General features: G+C 38.4%; 1 protein-coding gene across 5 annotated transcripts; it reads right to left on the reverse strand.

Annotated features, from left to right (window-relative positions):
- Positions 1-1,104: 1,104 nt before the first annotated feature.
- LOC134660452 (sphingolipid delta(4)-desaturase DES1) lies at positions 1,105-16,429 on the reverse strand. Of its 5 annotated transcripts, XM_063516201.1 has the most exons (7): positions 16,191-16,429; positions 10,465-10,641; positions 5,882-6,021; positions 4,263-4,476; positions 2,451-2,516; positions 1,902-2,047; positions 1,117-1,343 (listed from the first exon to the last, which is right to left on the reverse strand). In XM_063516201.1, exons 1-7 carry the CDS (start codon positions 16,270-16,272, stop codon positions 1,203-1,205), a joined length of 966 nt encoding a protein of 321 aa, XP_063372271.1. In that variant the 5' UTR covers positions 16,273-16,429; the 3' UTR covers positions 1,117-1,202. The 5 variants fall into 5 exon arrangements, with proteins under 5 accessions (XP_063372270.1, XP_063372267.1, XP_063372269.1 ...); XM_063516200.1 differs by lacking the exons at positions 4,263-4,476; positions 5,882-6,021; positions 10,465-10,641; positions 16,191-16,429 and adding an exon at positions 3,776-3,952 and having other exon boundaries at positions 1,105-1,343; XM_063516197.1 differs by lacking the exons at positions 4,263-4,476; positions 5,882-6,021; positions 10,465-10,641; positions 16,191-16,429 and adding an exon at positions 3,534-3,711 and having other exon boundaries at positions 1,105-1,343.
- Between the last annotated feature and the right edge of the window lie 1,167 nt (positions 16,430-17,596).

A 17,596-nucleotide genomic window follows, 5' to 3' on the forward strand; every position in this document is an offset into this window, starting at 1 on the left:
ACATATTTTAGAATGTTAATTTATTTAGTCAAGGATACAATACTCTTATTAAATCACTGAAAATATCGAAAATACATACATTAATCAAACTAAAATCAACGTACATCTTGTACTGGTGAATTGAAACTCTTTAGTATTTACACGAAAATAAACTAAAGTAAGCCATTAGGTATACATTTTCATATAACAATATGTTTGATTTATTTTACCTCATATTTTTTAATATACAAAAAAATATCAGTTATGTCGTTGCGAAATCTTTAACTACATTTTTTGGTTAACCAAGATCCTAGCTCTTTTTGTCAGTACAAGAATTCAGTCAAACTCAGGTTCAGTTACCCAAAAGCAAAAATCCATTGATGGTATAAGATGTGTTTTGTCTAAGAAAAAAACAGCTAAAGAATTGTCTAACGTCAACCTTTGTCAGCAATAGTGACCGCATAATGCATAATGTCCCGACAGCGCCATTTTAGCTGTCAACTTCGAAGCACGATTTCGTCTTAGATTTAATTAGTGACTCAACTTTTTAAATGTCACTCGTTGCTATGGTTACGCTTAGTTGTCCAGGAGAGAACAACTTTTAAAATCCTGATTTTATGGTGTTTACCAAAAATCTTTTTGTGGTACAGTTCGTTTTTTTAGCATTAGAAATAAGGTAAACAATCTTGATGTGTCTTTTAATTGAAAAAGACATTTTAAAAATAAGTTACGGCAAATATGTAACAATTATGAATCTAATACGGTCATTTATATTCTTCTGCTTTCATAAGTAATAGTTACTGATTTTAAAAAAGCGTTTTTCAATTAAAAGACATGTCAAGATCGCTTACCTTCTTTCAAGTTCTTTCTAATGCTAAAAAAACGAACTATAGCTATAAGCCATTTTAAAGTTGTAGGAGGTGTTAGAATTTTAACTTTCTATCAGTTAAATAAATTTCAAATAGACATTGCCTAGGGGAGTATGCCGAACTTAGGATAGTGGACCAGATAGTCCACTACCACACATCACATTCTCCTAACATTCCGAGTTTCTTCTAACAAGCTATGCAATAGTAATTGTCCCCTGGGTGACGGGACAAAATAACAACACAAAAAAGTTAATCCCTCGCAAATATCATACAATAATTTCCTTTGCCAAAAATTTTGCTGGTAAGTCAAGAGCTGAACTCTGTATAAAAGAGCTGGGCTCTGTAGAAAAGAGCTTAACTCTCCAACCCGCGCTCCTTGCGCTTGATCCTCGCGTAGGGCCCGATGTCAGGGTCCATAACGAAGTCGTATAGCACGGACACCCAGCTGTGGTGTTGTGGTAGATCATCGTAGAATTCGCCGGCGATGCGTTTTACCTGAAATAATGGGGTAATTAAAATGTTGTGTGATACGTTTCCATGGGTATGTCTCCTGGGTAACACTACTAGAATGTAATTCACCCTAATAGGAATATTTGTGGTAATTGCAATATATTTATAAAAAAATATTTCTTTATAGCAGGGGTCTCCAAAAATATTGACCTAAAGGTCGGAGTGAGGTCTCCGCTTCCTTTTCGCGGGCCGGATTGTATGAAATATATTTGTATTTCGGTTTAAAGATATTTTATTATAAGACATTATTATTGAAAATGAATGAAGCACTTTTATGGCACTTTTCGCGGGCCGAATAAGCAGCATGCGGGCCGTAATTTGGAGACCTCTGCTTTAAAGGCTATTCATGTTAGATGAGATATTATTGATTTCTTAAAACAGGTTGTGTTACTATTATCCCCTGGGTCACAACCGACGGGACAGAAAAAGGTAGTTCACAAGTGAATGGGACAACACACATCGCTAAAAGAATAGAAAGTAAGTACTAATTGACTGGTATTTATCAGTAGTCAGTACTAATATATGTGAGTAGTGAATACTGACCTCCGGTAGCCTACTGCCTGGTACCGCCGGGAAGTCGTGGTGCTCCATGTGGTACCCAACGTTGAACGTGATGAAATTTAGCGCACCGTAGTACGAGTACGTCTCGAAACCTTTCTTGAACATGTAGTGCTCTGACACGAAGTGTCCTAGAAGAAAGAAAATAAAATAGAAGTATATTTGTGAATCGATTTTTACCAAGCGTTTCAGACGGGGTATATAATGTCGTCTAACAAACTATGCTACTATTGTCTCTTGGCTGACCGGCCAGAAAAACAACAAGAAATAGTTGATCCACCCATATTTTATTCGTAGTCAAATTTGTAGTCACAATAATTAAATACTATATCAATCGTCTAGATTGCTAAAATAAATGTTAACCCTCTGAACGCCTCACCTATCTCCTATATGTGCGGCGCGTCATCTTGAACCTTGTCGGAATGCACGAAGGTTGATATTGGGCTGTAGTCGCGAGTCAGTTGACGTCTTTGGCGGTGAAAGAGTTAATGGTAAATTTAGTTTAACCATACATAATGTAAATATAAATAGTACCTGCTACTGGATGAACACCCATCGCCAGTAGGGATCCAATGATGAGGTACCACAACGCTTTCCATCCTGCAAATAAAAAAAACATATAAGTAAGTATTTACCAAGCATAATTACATTATAGCGTGTCGTCTTTGTCTTTAACCACATCATGTGTCTGTCTAAAGATCTGTGACTATGAAATTAGCAAACTAGGTTCGGCTGGGTCGCCATGATGAGGTATATAAGAGAAACAAGTAAGTTTACACCACGCACGCTTCAAAAAACAGTTGTAAGGCAATTGACTGGTCGCGCCGACTAAACAAAGCTAGGTTGCATGTAAATAGGTACAAAATAGGTAGAATTAACAAATATTTGGGTAATAAAATGGATGTAACTCAGCGAGACCAGGCGTGGTTTACTCCGCGATTTCGCGGCGCACCGCTACGGAACGGACACCTGCTTGCGCTTGCGCCACCTAGCGGTCATATCTGTTGTAAAAGACGCGTTTTGTTAGAGAATGAATCTTCTGTACCTTGTACTCTTATTTATTCTGTGGAGAGACTGAAATTCTATAAGTTTATATGTAGAATGTGTTCTCTCCGTGTGTGAACTCACCGAAAAGTTGCACCACGCAGGCATCAAAGAACAGCTGTATGATAACGTTGACCAGTTCCAGAGGCTCTGGGGGCTTCGGGCGGACCACCAGAGGCCGCACCATGTAGAAGACGGGCTGGAGTAGCAGCCAGATGAACTTGCCGAAGGTGGTGTTGAAGAGTTTCACTTCGAGCTTTCTAACTATCCTGTATCATCTGTCTCCTGTCATATGTCTCCTGTCATGTGTCATCTATGTCTCTAAACTCACCGAAAAGTTGCACCACGCAGGCATCAAAGAACAGCTGTATGATCACGTTGACCAGCTCCAGAGGTTCTGGAGGCTTCGGGCGGACCACCAGCGGCCGCACCATGTAGAAGAGCGGCTGGAGTATCAGCCAGATGAACTTGCCGAAGGTGGTGTTGAAGAGTTTGGCTTCGAGGAGCATGGGAACTCTTTCTATACTGTATCATCTGTCTCCTGTCATGTGTCATCTATGTCTCTAAACTCACCGAAAAGTTGCACCACGCAGGCGTCAAAGAACAGCTGTATGATCACGTTGACCAGTTCCAGAGGTTCTGGGGGCTTCGGGCGGACCACCAGAGGCCGCACCATGTAGAAGAGGGGCTGGAGTATCAGCCAGATGAATTTGCCGAAGGTGGTGTTGAAGAGTTTGGCTTCGAGGAGCATGGGAACTCTTTCTATCCTGTATCATCTGTCTCCTGTCATGTGTCATCTATGTCTCTAAACTCACCGAAAAGTTGCACCACGCAGGCGTCAAAGAACAGCTGTATGATAACATTGACCAGCTCCAGAGGCTCTGGGGGCTTCGGGCGGACCACCAGCGGCCGCACCATGTAGAAGACGGGCTGGAGAATCAGCCAGATGAACTTGCCGAAGGTGGTGTTGAAGAGTTTCGCTTCGAGGAGCATGGGAACTCTTTCTATCCTGTATCATCTGTCTCCTGTCATGTGTCATCTATGTCTCTAAACTCACCGAAAAGTTGCACCACGCAGGCATCAAAGAACAGCTGTATGATAACGTTGACCAGTTCCAGAGGCTCTGGGGGCTTCGGGCGGACCACCAGAGGCCGCACCATGTAGAAGACGGGCTGGAGTAGCAGCCAGATGAACTTGCCGAAGGTGGTGTTGAAGAGTTTCACTTCGAGCTTTCTAACTATCCTGTATCATCTGTCTCCTGTCATGTCTCCTGTCATGTGTCATCTATGTCTCTAAACTCACCGAAAAGTTGCACCACGCAGGCGTCAAAGAACAGCTGTATGATCACGTTGACCAGTTCCAGAGGCTCTGGGGGCTTCGGGCGGACCACCAGCGGCCGCACCATGTAGAAGAGGGGCTGGAGTATCAGCCAGATGAACTTGCCGAAGGTGGTGTTGAAGAGTTTCGCTTCGACGAGCGTGGGAAGGTCTGTGTCTATGGTTTCTATGCCTTGGTACTGGAAATTAATAAAAAAGAAAGTATTCATTTGAGGAAGGAAGGAAACTGTCGACTTCCCACATATTTAATGATGTTCGGTTTGCTAATCTATTACATTCTATGTATTTATATATTATATATATCGTTGTACTCATACCCACAACACAAGCCTTCTTGAGCTTAATGTCCTATAATATTTATTTACTTACTTATTTATTTACTTATTTACATAATCTGTCTGATTTTCAGTGATCGGGGATTTCTATGCCACTTGGGGTGAATGACCTCAATCATTATGCTAGTATGGTTATGCCGCGGGATTCCGGGATTCGTGTGCGATATAGGAGAGTGTTTTGGCATGTTACTGTTAATCAATTAATCATGCATTGCATATATTATTAATATTAATAATTGAAAATTTGAAATTGAAAAATTGAAAACTTAATAATTTTTTGAATAATATTTTTTCTTTAAATCATAACCAACACTGTTTTTTTACAGTCCTTTATTTTATAAACGAATTACCAACACCGAAATAGCGTTTACTTTTCGAACAGTTTTGTTCCTATCGCGGGCCAAGTGGCGTATCCATCATATTACCATTTCGACTTGATATCCCGCGGTGTGGCATAGAAATCCCCGATCACTGCTGAGTGATTTTGTACTAAACTTGTGGTACAGATGTAGTGCATAATTATATTCCATCGTTTTTTCACGGAAACGTACCTACGAACGTGTCTTGCTATTTCAGTCAGTCTCGGCACAAATAGTACTGAGGTTGACTGAAGTAGCATGACAAATACTAACGTTTCCGAGGAAATACGATGGAAAACATCTATGCACCACATCTGTAAGGTGAAGTGGCTCAGAAATCGTATTCTTAGATTTCTGAGCCACTTCATACCATATCACAATGACAATAATATACACGTAGGACGCCTAGCGGCTATCATAATTATATTGATTGGTCACTGAGACAAGGTTCCAAATGGTACACAAATAAAATTTCTTGAATGTAGTGTATTAGTTGGTGGGTTATGGTTGTCAACTGACGAAATGATGTAAAAATGTAGACTTAAGAATGTTGCAATGCCCTAACAGGGTGTCATGTACCTACAAATGTATTTATTGTAACACCTGTATTCTGATGAACATGTAATTAACTTTATGGCACAAATTTACACAAAAACAGTACAAATGGCGGACTTAACGCCTTGAGGCATTCTCTACGGTGGGCGTCGAGCGTGGCCGAAGGTTGTACACTCAGGAGCAATCAAAACGCCTTACCCTGTGGTGTTCTAAGTGGTACTCCTTAAAGCTGATGAAGACTGTCACACCGAATGGCAGATTGGCGAAGAACACGATCAGCTGGCCGTCGAGCGTGTCCGAAGGTTGTACACTCAGGAGCAATCAAAACGACTTACCCTGTGATGCTCCAAGTGGTACTTCTTAAAGCTGATGGAGGCCGGCACGCCGACGGGCAGATTGGCGAAAAACCCGAACAGTCGGTTCGCCATCGGCCGAGCGTGGCCGAAGGCTAGGTTGTGGGCTATTTCGTGGATTGCTGCAACCAGAAAGTGATTTATTGTCAGAAATTTCACTTTTAATACAAGGTTTTAACGCCCGCTGCACGTTTATTGCAATATGCATCTACCAACTACGCATCAAGATACTCTTCACTACATACTCGTACAATTCGTACATAGTATAAAACAAAGTCGCTTCCCGCTGTCTGTCCCTATGTATGCTTAGATCTTTTTAGGGTTCCGTAGCCAAATGGCAAAAAACGGAACCCTTATAGATTCGTCATGTCTGTCTGTCTGTCCGTCCGTATGTCACAGCCACTTTTCTCCGAAACTATAAGAACTATACTGTTGAAACTTGGTAAGTAGATGTATTCTGTGAACCGCATTAAGATTTTCACACAAAAATAGAAAAAAAACAATAATTTTTTGGGGTTCCCCATACTTTGAACTGAAACTCAAAAATTTTTTTTTCATCAAACCCATACGTGTGGGGTATCTATGGATAGATCTTCAAAAATGATATTGAGGTTTCTAATATCATTTTTTTCTAAACTGAATAGTTTGCGCGAGAGACACTTCCAAAGTGGTAAAATGTGTGTCCCCCCCCCTGTAACTTCTAAAATAAGAGAATGATAAAACTAAAAAAAATATACGATGTACATTACCATGTAAACTTCCACCGAAAATTGGTTTGAACGAGATCTAGTAAGTAGTTTTTTTTTAATACGTCATAAATCGCCTAAATACGGAACCCTTCATGGGCGAGTCCGACTCGCACTTGGCCGCTTTTTATAGAGTTATTCAAGAGGAAGGTTTATGTATAATTTGTTAACCCGTGCGAATTAAGCTGGGGCGGGTCGCTTGTTAGTGATATTTCTGGAAATACGTTACATACCTCGCGCATAATATACATTTGATAATAATCACTGTTGCAGTACTTTCTAGAGGTCTGATAACATATCATGGTTACTTCTGAGTACCACGTGTAATTGTTTGATACAATTTCTTATCAGGGATTTAAATAATAACAACAGTTGCAAATGTATAAAATACTATTCTCGACGACTTTAAAATACCTATCGAAGGTACCAAACAGAAATAGTTATTTACGATACAAGTGCGGAAAGTAGGAAATTCGCAACGAATTGCCTATTCGCACGTTTTTCGTACAACGTTTTACAGTACATATGGCCCTTTAAATTTTTGACACAGGCACGGAAAGTGCTTATTCCCGCACTAGTAGCACCATATGTACCTGCTGTAAAATTATTTTCTAAATCTAAATAGTTTCAGACATGTTCAAGTTCGTGAACTAAAAACGACTAATTGAGATTCTCTTAATTTTTTAAGTCGATTCAAAGGGCAGAGATGATAAGAAATACATATTACTTTTAGGCTACATAAAACAGCTCACTGATAGGTACTATCAACACAATGTCAACACCTGTGATACCTATACCACAAGCTAACTAACCTTTTGGAAGGTTTTATAGTAGCCCAGTTCTAGGGCACACGGTGCATGCGGTGTAAGTATTAAATAACCATTGTGACCGCAATGAGTTGTATCAATTTACTGACCAAAGGCGTATCACCGACATCACCGTAATATCCATAATTGAGTCAATATCACGGGCGTTTCGAACGCATTTTTGCCGAAGTGTCCGTAAAGGTGTTTATGGTAACTGATATTCAAGCCATATGACTGCCGCTTTTTCAACTAGTCTGGCTGACGACAGAATTGACACGCCGTGGTGAAGACCGTTCATCAGGTAAAACCGTCTTGTAAGCTCTTTCGTCGATTCAACTCTTGCGTTGGTATACCTACAGACTCCACTTACAGAAGGTCGCTAGAGCAGAAGGAGCAAAGCTCTTCCTTTTCTGACTGTGTCTGATGGAAGTACATATACAAATACACTCTAAAAAAAATTTGGTTGGCCCTATCAATATCTTGATAGTCGTAATCAAGCATCTTGATTCCATACGAGCCTAACAAGAACTTAGACACATCAAATAAGGTAATTCTGATTGCTATTACTATATCTATGTAACTGAACCAATTAAGATCTTGTTCAATATTTACACGAAAAATAATTATGCTAACTAATTGATCCTAGCAAGATCAACTAAGGGCTTGATAATTATTATCATGATAAGTTACTGTACCAACTAATACAAACAAGTCAGTTTAACTAAGATGTAGGTCAATATTAACATGAAGAATTACTGTATTAACTATTTGACCCAAATAAGTTCAACTAAGAACATGATTACATCGACTAATGCACCTTATTAGCCTGAACTAAGATATTGTTAAATTTGAATCTCAATTGTTTAATCATTTCAACTAAGATGTAAATCAATGTTAACATGAAGAATTACTGTATCAACTATTTGACCCTAATAAGTTCAACTAAGAACATGATTGCATCGACTTATGCATCTTATTAGCCAGAACTAAGAAATTGTTAAATTTGAATCTCAATTGTTTAATCAGTTCAACTATATGAAGCTTGTCTAGTACAATATACCATTCTTCATCAATTGTACTAGTACAATAAAACACAACAACAAACAACAAGTTTCATAGTTGAACTGATTAAACAATTGAGATTCAAATTTAACAAAGTAAAGTTTTATGAAAAGGGGGTAAATGAATAAAACAAAAAAAAAATATATAATAAGATGTTATTTATTCGTCTAAACATTTAGAAAACTAAACGTTTTACATTTAAAAATCGAACTTTCTTTTACATACCTTACATATATATTATAATTAACATTTAAAACGGGCTACAAATATAATGACCGTTTGGCGTACAACCGTCGATTTCCCCCTTATGGGTACCCGTTGGCGGCAGGCTCGGGGGACGTCTGTCGCCTACACGAGGGTCCCTGGGATGGCCAATGCGCAAAAAATGGCGCACTCTTAGAGAAGTAAAGGGAAACAGTTCCTCCGAAATCGAGTCCGCAGTTCGGACAGCCGCTGGCGGGGTTTCGGAAGCATGATCCCGATCGTTTCGCGTGCCTCGCCTTAAAGCCTTGAGGCGGCCAACAGGGGTTTTACTGGGTAGACCTGGGGTCTCATTAGTCCACAACAGGGATTCCCACATAACTATCCCGGCCCGTCCCCGCGCCTTTTATTCCCGTCGCCGCGATTAGCACTTGCTCCATGTTGCACATACACTATTATACATTAGGTACACAAAGCAAAGGTAACACGTTCATTGTTCCAGGCTTGCCGTGAAATAAAGGCACAAGTAAAGTTTATTTCGTTGACGCGTACTTGAATGACTAAGTAGTTGAATGTTGAACGTCGAGGCTGAGACTGACTCCCCACTCGCACGGTCACAGGCGCCGCAGGGGCGCGGGCGGGGAGGACCGCGGGTGCACCGGCGCCCCCCTACTTATCTCTTGATTGAACGGATTAACTGATTATTTAATTTAATTATGAAGAAAATCGATTTAACAAATAATTCTTAATAGAATGGAATATTAGTTTCGTAATTAATACAATAACTTGATCATAATGGGATTGAATGTTTTATCTTCGTTGTTCTAAATATTATATGTTTAGTTGATTAAAATACCAAGTCTTATGTAAATCAACAAAGAGAAAATAATCACATAAACTATTAAAATGTTCATAACTATTAACATATTTATCTGTTTTAATTAATTTGTTAAGGATTGAATCAACCTACGTTACATAATTATGCCAACAAGTTAATGATAGATGCAAAGTATACAATTGTTAGGATTAATAACATACCTACTTTATTAGTTCAATCACAGATACCCTTATTGTTTTAAGTAATCAGGTTTCTTTGATTTATATAAGATCGTTATTGTTATAATTAACTTAACGTCAACTAAGAGAAAACTGCTCTTAGTTGGTCTTCATTTTTTAGAGTGTACGAGAGATCTTGCCCTGTGACGGTCTTTCCAAGCAAAACTGTAACAGCCGGTCTTCACCATATCAACCTTAGATATTCTAGATGTTAAGACGAAACAGGAGCTGAGATTTAAATATTTTGGGTAAATATACCCGTCTCGCTAACGGAAGCGGCTCCTAAAACTAGTGCGATAAGGACAAGGCGAAAAATCCTGCGTAAAAATCGAGGTTTCGTACTCGACTGTTTCCTCCTCCAAAACTCAACCAATCATAACCAAATTTGGAAATCTAAATGATTATGAAATTATCTGTGTCGGACCGTTTTGCTTTTTTGGCTAATTGATATCAGTTTTGAATACCACGCCTCTCATCGCGGCATAGTCAGTTAGGCCATTTTGGCTATTTTTAAAGGGCTCTAGCTCCTTAAAAAACAATAATATCAAAAAAAGCAAAACGGTCCGACACAGATATTGACAATATTAATCTGTGTTGAAAAAATCACTGCTCTAGCTACAAAACCCACGGAGGAAACAGTCGAGTACGTTTGTATGGAGGAATGACCACTCCTGTTGGCTCTTAATGAACTCACCTAACATTAGAGAATGGTTAATAACTCCCCCGAAGCAGTAGGCTACGACGATGAGCATGGGCCAGCTGAGGTACTGGATGAAGGGTAGAGTTATAAGCTGAACTAGCACCATGCCGGTCACCACCCATTTGAAGTTGGGGTCGTAGCCGAAGAGCTGCTTGATTTGCGGATATTTTTCTGTAAAGAAAAATAACTCTTGTTAATCAATAATCATATACCTAAAGTAGGTGGTAATCGTAGTATACAAGCTGTTTCTACCAGGCAGTTAAACAATGGAGATTAACGTGTCTCACTCCGCCATTTCGTCGCTTTGCTACAGGTAGCTAAAAGTACATCCGTTCGGCCCCAATTTTGGGGAAAGCCATAAGCCGCGCGTGGCGCTGTCGCCACCTAGCGGCCATATCTGTACTGATCGTAACAGACGCGTTTTGTTAGAGAGAGAGTCTTCTGTACTTAGTACTATTATTTATTCTGTGCTTTCGTGAGACATATTTTTAATTATAAACTGTTTAGACGACAACGGTTTCACTCACTTGAATTTTCTGCTCAATTGCTCAGTAAATAATTTCTGCGTAAATGCTCAGTGCAAGAAGTGCAGCCGCGCGAGCTTTCGAGCCTGAGGAAGGACCCCCGACGGGCCCGAAACATGTCGCCAATAGCGACTAAAAATTCAAATGAGTTGTCGTCTAAACAGGCTTAAAACAAATGCAATGAGGTATACCTAAGTGAGTTATCTTCCTATCTTTTACCAACTCCCACGTTATGTGTATTTAGCTCCATTTTACACCATACCTGCTAATTAACAACTCTGCTAGTTAAGGCAAGGCACAGTAGAATAACGAACAGTACTTCAGTACAATATGTAGTAAAGTAAGAACGGCCTAACTCAAAATTGTTAATCATAATATTTAATTTTTACATGTATTTATTAGGGCAAATGCCATAAAAGAAATGGAAACTCGGAGCTTTTTGACAGTTGGAAGTCCGTTAAAAATGTAACTCCTACTCTTGGTAGGATGTTGTAATACTGTTAAAACAGTACTGTGGCGCGCCCTAGCATGTTGCTCTTAAGTGATCAATTTAAAATCATTAGCATGGCTCGAGTCTCGAAGTTCGAAGTAGCATGATTTGAGAGAGTTGGATGTCTTTAGTTTACGATATGTCATGATAAGGCTGGGCGTCTTTAAAAAACTATATCTTCCAAACCATACCAAACCATACTGTTCTACCTTTAGGGGTGGCCAGGGGGCGCCATAAGCCTTCAGTAAGAAGTGCATATACTTGGAAAAATTCGACCTATGCCGCTGTGGCCCGATGGTCGAGTGGCAACAGGCACCTGCCGGGATAGCAGAGGACGCTGGTTCGATTCCAGCCTGGGGCACTGGAGTGGAGGCCTGGGTCCCTTTTTCTTAGTATATGACCAGGCCTCGGAGTTTTTTTAGCACGGTAAGACTAAGGAGAGCTATGGAGTCTTTGTTAACATTAAAATTAAATTCATACTCATACTCATCCTCATTAATTAAGTTTGTCCGAATCGTTTTATAAATACTTAGACTACTTATATGTAATTAATTCTGTTTACATATATTTAATTAAATGTTATATTATAAAAAAGTAATAATATGTATATGTGTATGTTAATATTATTATATTACCCATATTGCAGTGTCATCGCTCCAATATTTTAATTAAGTACTTAACGTACCTACATACTATAATTACTGTTAAGATAAGGATATTGGTGTCTTGAAAATGATGCCCAATAATATAATATGTATATGTGTATGTTAATATTATTATATTACCCATATTGCAGTGTCATCGCTCCAATATTTTATTTAAGTACTTAACGTACCTACATACTATAATTACTGTTAAGATATTGATATTGGTGTCTTGAAAATGATGCCCATGAATGCGACTTACGACGTTTATACTGCCCATTATGTGTGAACGAACTGTTTTGTAGACGTAAGGAAGAGTAACGCATAACTATTCTAAAATATTGTAGCTCTATATCAACCTTAATGAATAATAAACAGTTTTAATATCTATGGAATATCGTTTTAATATGTCGAATACGTATTACCAATATTTATAATCATAGGTTGCATGTCTTAAGTACTTTTTTAAGTGATAGGCCACTTATGATTAAACCTCTTTACCTAAATATGTGTATGAGTAAATCAGATGTCACATTATGTCATGAATATATAGTTACGTATTTCGTTATTGTGATGATCGCTGATATTTATTAGGTCTAGAGCTGTACATAATTTACTTGTACTTAATTAATGAGGATGAGTATGAGTATGAACTTAATTTTAATGTTAACAAAGACTCCATAGCTCTCCTTAGTCTTACCGTGCTAAAAAAACTCCGAGGCCTGTATATGACATTTATTTCAGTTTAAAACTATCTTATACTTAAAAAACACAAATCAATATATTATAAAAATAATGATTTGGTGCCAAAGCTGCATTTACTCTTATACTTCCCACTTTGCCTAAAATATAGTGCTAATTATTGCGATTAAGAAAAACGCCTAGATTTTTTTATTGCTATAAATAAAGTTTTTGGTACAGTCGCCAGCAGATATATCGGAGTGCCCAAGGCGATCACAATATCTGAACACGCACTCTAACGCCCTGACAATAGAGGCGTGTTCAGACATTTGTGAGCGCCTTAGCCGCTCCGATATATCTGATGGCGACTGTACAAAAAAATTGAAATCGCATTGTCAAGGAAAACCAAACACTGAATACCTCCACATGAAGCGCTACAAAAATACACGAGTTCAGCGCGAAAGTCTCCATGTTGGGGGTACCGTCTACCGTGGAGTTGACAAGTTCCGGTATCTTGGATGCACCATTACCGATACAAACACCAGGGAGGAGGAGATCAATATTCGCATCCAAAACGCCCTGCGATGCAGTGCAGCCCTCCATAAAGTGTTGGTGTCTAGGATTCTCAGCAGAAATACTAAGTTAAGGATATATAAGACCGTTATCCGACCAATCCTTATGTATGGTTGTGAGGCCTGGACACTAACACAAAAAGAGGAAAGTCAGCTCCTGGTAGCGGAAAGGAAAATTTTTCGGAAGATCCTGGGACCTATCAAGAGAGACAACGGCACCTGGAGGATAAGGAGGAATGCCGAAATCGAGGAGTTGGTGGCCGGACCCAATATCATCGGCGAAACGAAATCCCACAGACTTCGCTGGTTCGGGCACCTATTGAGAATGGGAGAGGACCGAGCTGCCAAGAGGGCGTACCTGGGAAGACCGACTGGTGGCCGCCCGGTAGGTCGGCCCAGATACCGCTGGGGAGACAGTGTGGAAGCGGATCTGCGTCAGCTTCAAGCCGATATTAGGCAGGAAACGGCGCAGGATCGGGAAAAATGGTGTGCTCTCGTTTCGGAGGCCAAGATCCTCTTTGGGTCGCTGAGCCGTAATAGTTAGTTAGTTATTGTCAAGGAAAAGAAATGCTCTGCTTGGTGACATAATCCATAAATGGCGGTCGGCTTCTGATTCACTCAACCGGGCTTATCGTGTATAAAAACGTGTTATCAGACTTATCAGTAAACAATAATACCTATATGTGACGTTATCTATGAAAAGGGACCTTATTGTCGATGGCGGTTTCGCCATTATTAACGATGCTCCGATATAAATACAATGCCGCGCGACGCTGTGCGGCGTAAGAGCCATCGACAATAAGGTCCCTTTTCATAGATAATGCCCCATATGTAACTGTTAAACAAAGATTACAGTTATACAGTGCAACTAAGTTTTGTGAACTTTGTGATGTACAGTCAGCAGCAGAAGTTGTAAGCGAGGTGATCAAAATTACCTTGACACGCTCTCATTCTCTTAACAATAACGTCGCGTCAAGATCATTTTGAACACCTCGCCCGCTTAGCAACTATTGCTGCTGACTGTACAAACACTAACAGAAAAACATCAATAAGTACCCACCTAATAATCCTTTTAGGGATAAGTTCGCCTTTGTACATAACATTCTTATTTTTGTTTTGTTTTTGTCCGTTTTATGTAAATCTGTTTATGTGCAATAAAGTGACATACATACATACATACATACATACATAACATTGCCGTGTGTGAAGTCACGTAGTTCCGATTACTCAATACTTTACAGTCATTGTTGAATTAACTGATTTGCAATGTGACACATATTATCGCTCCTTGAGAACTGTCTTATGCCTTTAAACACTGACAATCCAACCTCTAGACTGAGCTTAGGCCAATTCTTTCATGAATCCGATGCTGCTAAAAATACGGGGGTGCGGGGGGACGAGGTGAGCGAATCCCGTGCCGTGATTGGTCCGTTCAAAGACACGGACCAATCACGGCACGGAATTGACTCGAAGATGGAGTAACGCTACCGTATGTGTGGCAGAGGGGGTAGCGCGACTATCCTATGTCTAGAGGTTGGATTGTCTGTGCCTTTAAACAAGCAATTCTTGTTCATATATTTATTTATATTTATTTATTTCGGAGATCTCAGAAACGGCTCTTACGATTTCGATGAAATTTGATATATGAGGGTTTTCGGGGGTGAAAATTCGATCTTAGGTCTTATCTCTGGGAAAACGCGCATTTTCGAGTTTTTATGTTTTCCGAGCAAAGCTTGGTCACCCTAATACTATTAGGGGCAATATAGGGTAATTGTGTCAGATACCGTCCAATTATGGGAGATGCCAACTTTGAAATGCAAAATTTAAGTACTCTTATATGTGTTACATTTGTTTGTATTGCTCATATTGTCTATTTTAGATTAATATTACTTGACCTTTAATAATATTTAGGGTTTATTTTATAAAAAAAATATTTGAAAATGTAGTGATATTTCAGTTTCTGACCTCATATGAGCTAGTTTTCGTCCGCATATGTTCTATTGAGGTCTATCTTTAATTAATGGCTTTTTTCTACTCAAGCACTTCTATTTCTAATTAAATTACTGCCAGTGATATGTAAATCAACTAAAAAAAAAAGCGAAAAAAAAAAGCGGCACAGGGAGTGAGCCGGAGCTTGTCTCATAATAGTACAAACAGTTTCTAGGAAATAAGTTTCTATTTCTATTTCCAAAGCTTTATTTCAGCTACCTAGTATAAAAACAACAAATATCAGTTATTTTACAACATGTTTGTTTCATAGGAAAATGTTCTCTTTCACAATTCCATCTTTATAGCATATTGTAGTAAAGTAGTAAAACAAATTATAAATCCAGTTTATTACATTTATAAAGAAAGGAGCCTCATAAATATGTATACATTTAAAATTAAAATAGAAAACTTTTGTAACTCACTAAAACTCACAAAGTGCTTGCGGTAGTGAGTTTAAGTTCAAGTTCAAGAGCTCTAACAAACATTTGTGCTTAGTACCAATTTAAATACACATTTTTTACACACATACTCTTATATGTAGGCAGTAGTTTAGGAATACTTAAAGGAAAACACATTCAATTATGCAGGAAAATAATTGCATATGTGGTTTGTATTTGAATCACGACTTTCATCACAAAATACATAGGAAATTAGTTACAAACCTTTGTAACCAACTAAAGTACCTAAAAAAACTCTTACAACATAGACAATTAAAAAAAAAGAGTTCATACCTCAATACGACATCAACATTAAATTTTATAGCAAACATTCGGAGATTTATTGATAGGTTTTTATGCATAATAATGACGTCATAACTTACCTAAAATAATTTTCCGGCGGCTGGCATGAGGCTCCTCGGTGTAGACCCACTCAAAATCCGTTCGGGACACTTTAGCACCCATACTTAATGCTTAAAATTCGAACTTCAGTTCCACATTAGAATACGCGAATGTAACGATTTACGGAATATACGTTAGGTATCTCTAGAACGTAACCGTGAACTAGAGATAATAGGGCAACGTTAGTATATTAGAAAACTCGGTTTATATCTAATCGAAAATCGCTGCAGCGAGAAATACAGCAATAGGCGGAGCCGTCGCACCGGCTGTAATCAAGTCTGTGTTACCAGCATATGATAGATAAACTAAAAAATCCGTAAATATAGTAGTCAAGCCATTTCCGTCAGTAGAAAAAAGCGATAAATTTAAAAAATACAGGCGTGACGAAATAGTAAAAAAATGTTGATAGAAAATGTTAATTTCGCGCCTTTTGCTTCTGAGAAACTTCGAAATAAATTACATCGTTCATTAGCATCGTTCGCACTGTTCGCAGACGTTTCTGCTTAATACAAAAATTAATTCTGAGAATCTTGTTTCAACGGCTGTTTACATTTTCACGGGTGAGATGTTACAAGCACATAAAGCTTATTGAGATTGTGCTTTAACTAGCACTGCAACAGGTAGGCTATGCTATTTATTTAGAAATTTAATTCAGGCAACAAGGCCCATATTACAAATACCTTACAGACTAACATACATATGTATTTACCAACACTTATATCAACTCCTATACCCTAAGATCAAATCAGCTGATAAATAAAATAACACATTACAAAATGTTTCTTCTTCTTCAACTTCAACATATACAAACTTAGCATGAGGAAATCTCTTTTCTATTATCTAATATTTTTTACGTGTTAAGAAATTATAGTTTGTCAAAGACTGTCTCATTTCAAACACAGATAGAGAGAATCATACTATCTTTGTCTTACACTAGTACTAGCACCCAAAAGAAAAGGATGTGTACAGTTTTCCTGATTCTTACTCACTGAAAAATTGGTTTGACCAATTATAAATTATCCTGTCTGCAATCTGCAGCATTAGATTACGGTAAAAATAAGTTTAGCTATTACAATATCATGTATTTGTTACAACACACCCTGTTGTAGACAATCGTCATCATAATTGCTAAAACATTTGTAAGTGATAAAGTAAGAATTAGTTCAATCTCGATTTGTAGTATTTAAACATTTTAAACTACCTACTTAGCAATTATATAGGTATTGATATTGTGCAGTTAAAACGCTCGCAACAAACGCTACAACCGAATATAAAGTGAAACGTTTTCTTTTAAATCTTAATAATTACAGAAACGTTAAGATTCCAAATTCCAGTTGATTAGTGCTATTAGTCAAATTTTATTATTATCCCGAAATTTGCGATTTTC

The sequence above is a fragment of the Cydia amplana genome, chromosome 27 (assembly GCF_948474715.1).
Source record: "Cydia amplana chromosome 27, ilCydAmpl1.1, whole genome shotgun sequence".
Classification (NCBI taxonomy): Eukaryota; Metazoa; Arthropoda; class Insecta; order Lepidoptera; family Tortricidae; genus Cydia; species Cydia amplana.

What these genes read in the sequence shown, in the direction of transcription:
- LOC134660452 (XM_063516201.1), bottom strand. Translation starts at nt 16,272, where the DNA reads ATGGGTGCTAAAGTGTCCCGAACGGATTTTGAGTGGGTCTACACCGAG. An exon ending in TAACCATTCTCTAATGTTAG is followed by an intron (nt 6,022 to 10,464) that starts GTGAGTTCATTA and finishes TTCTGGTTGCAG; the next exon opens with CAATCCACGAAATAGCCCAC. An exon ending in GGGTGTTCATCCAGTAGCAG is followed by an intron (nt 2,048 to 2,450) that starts GTACTATTTATA and finishes TCTTTCTTCTAG; the next exon opens with GACACTTCGTGTCAGAGCAC.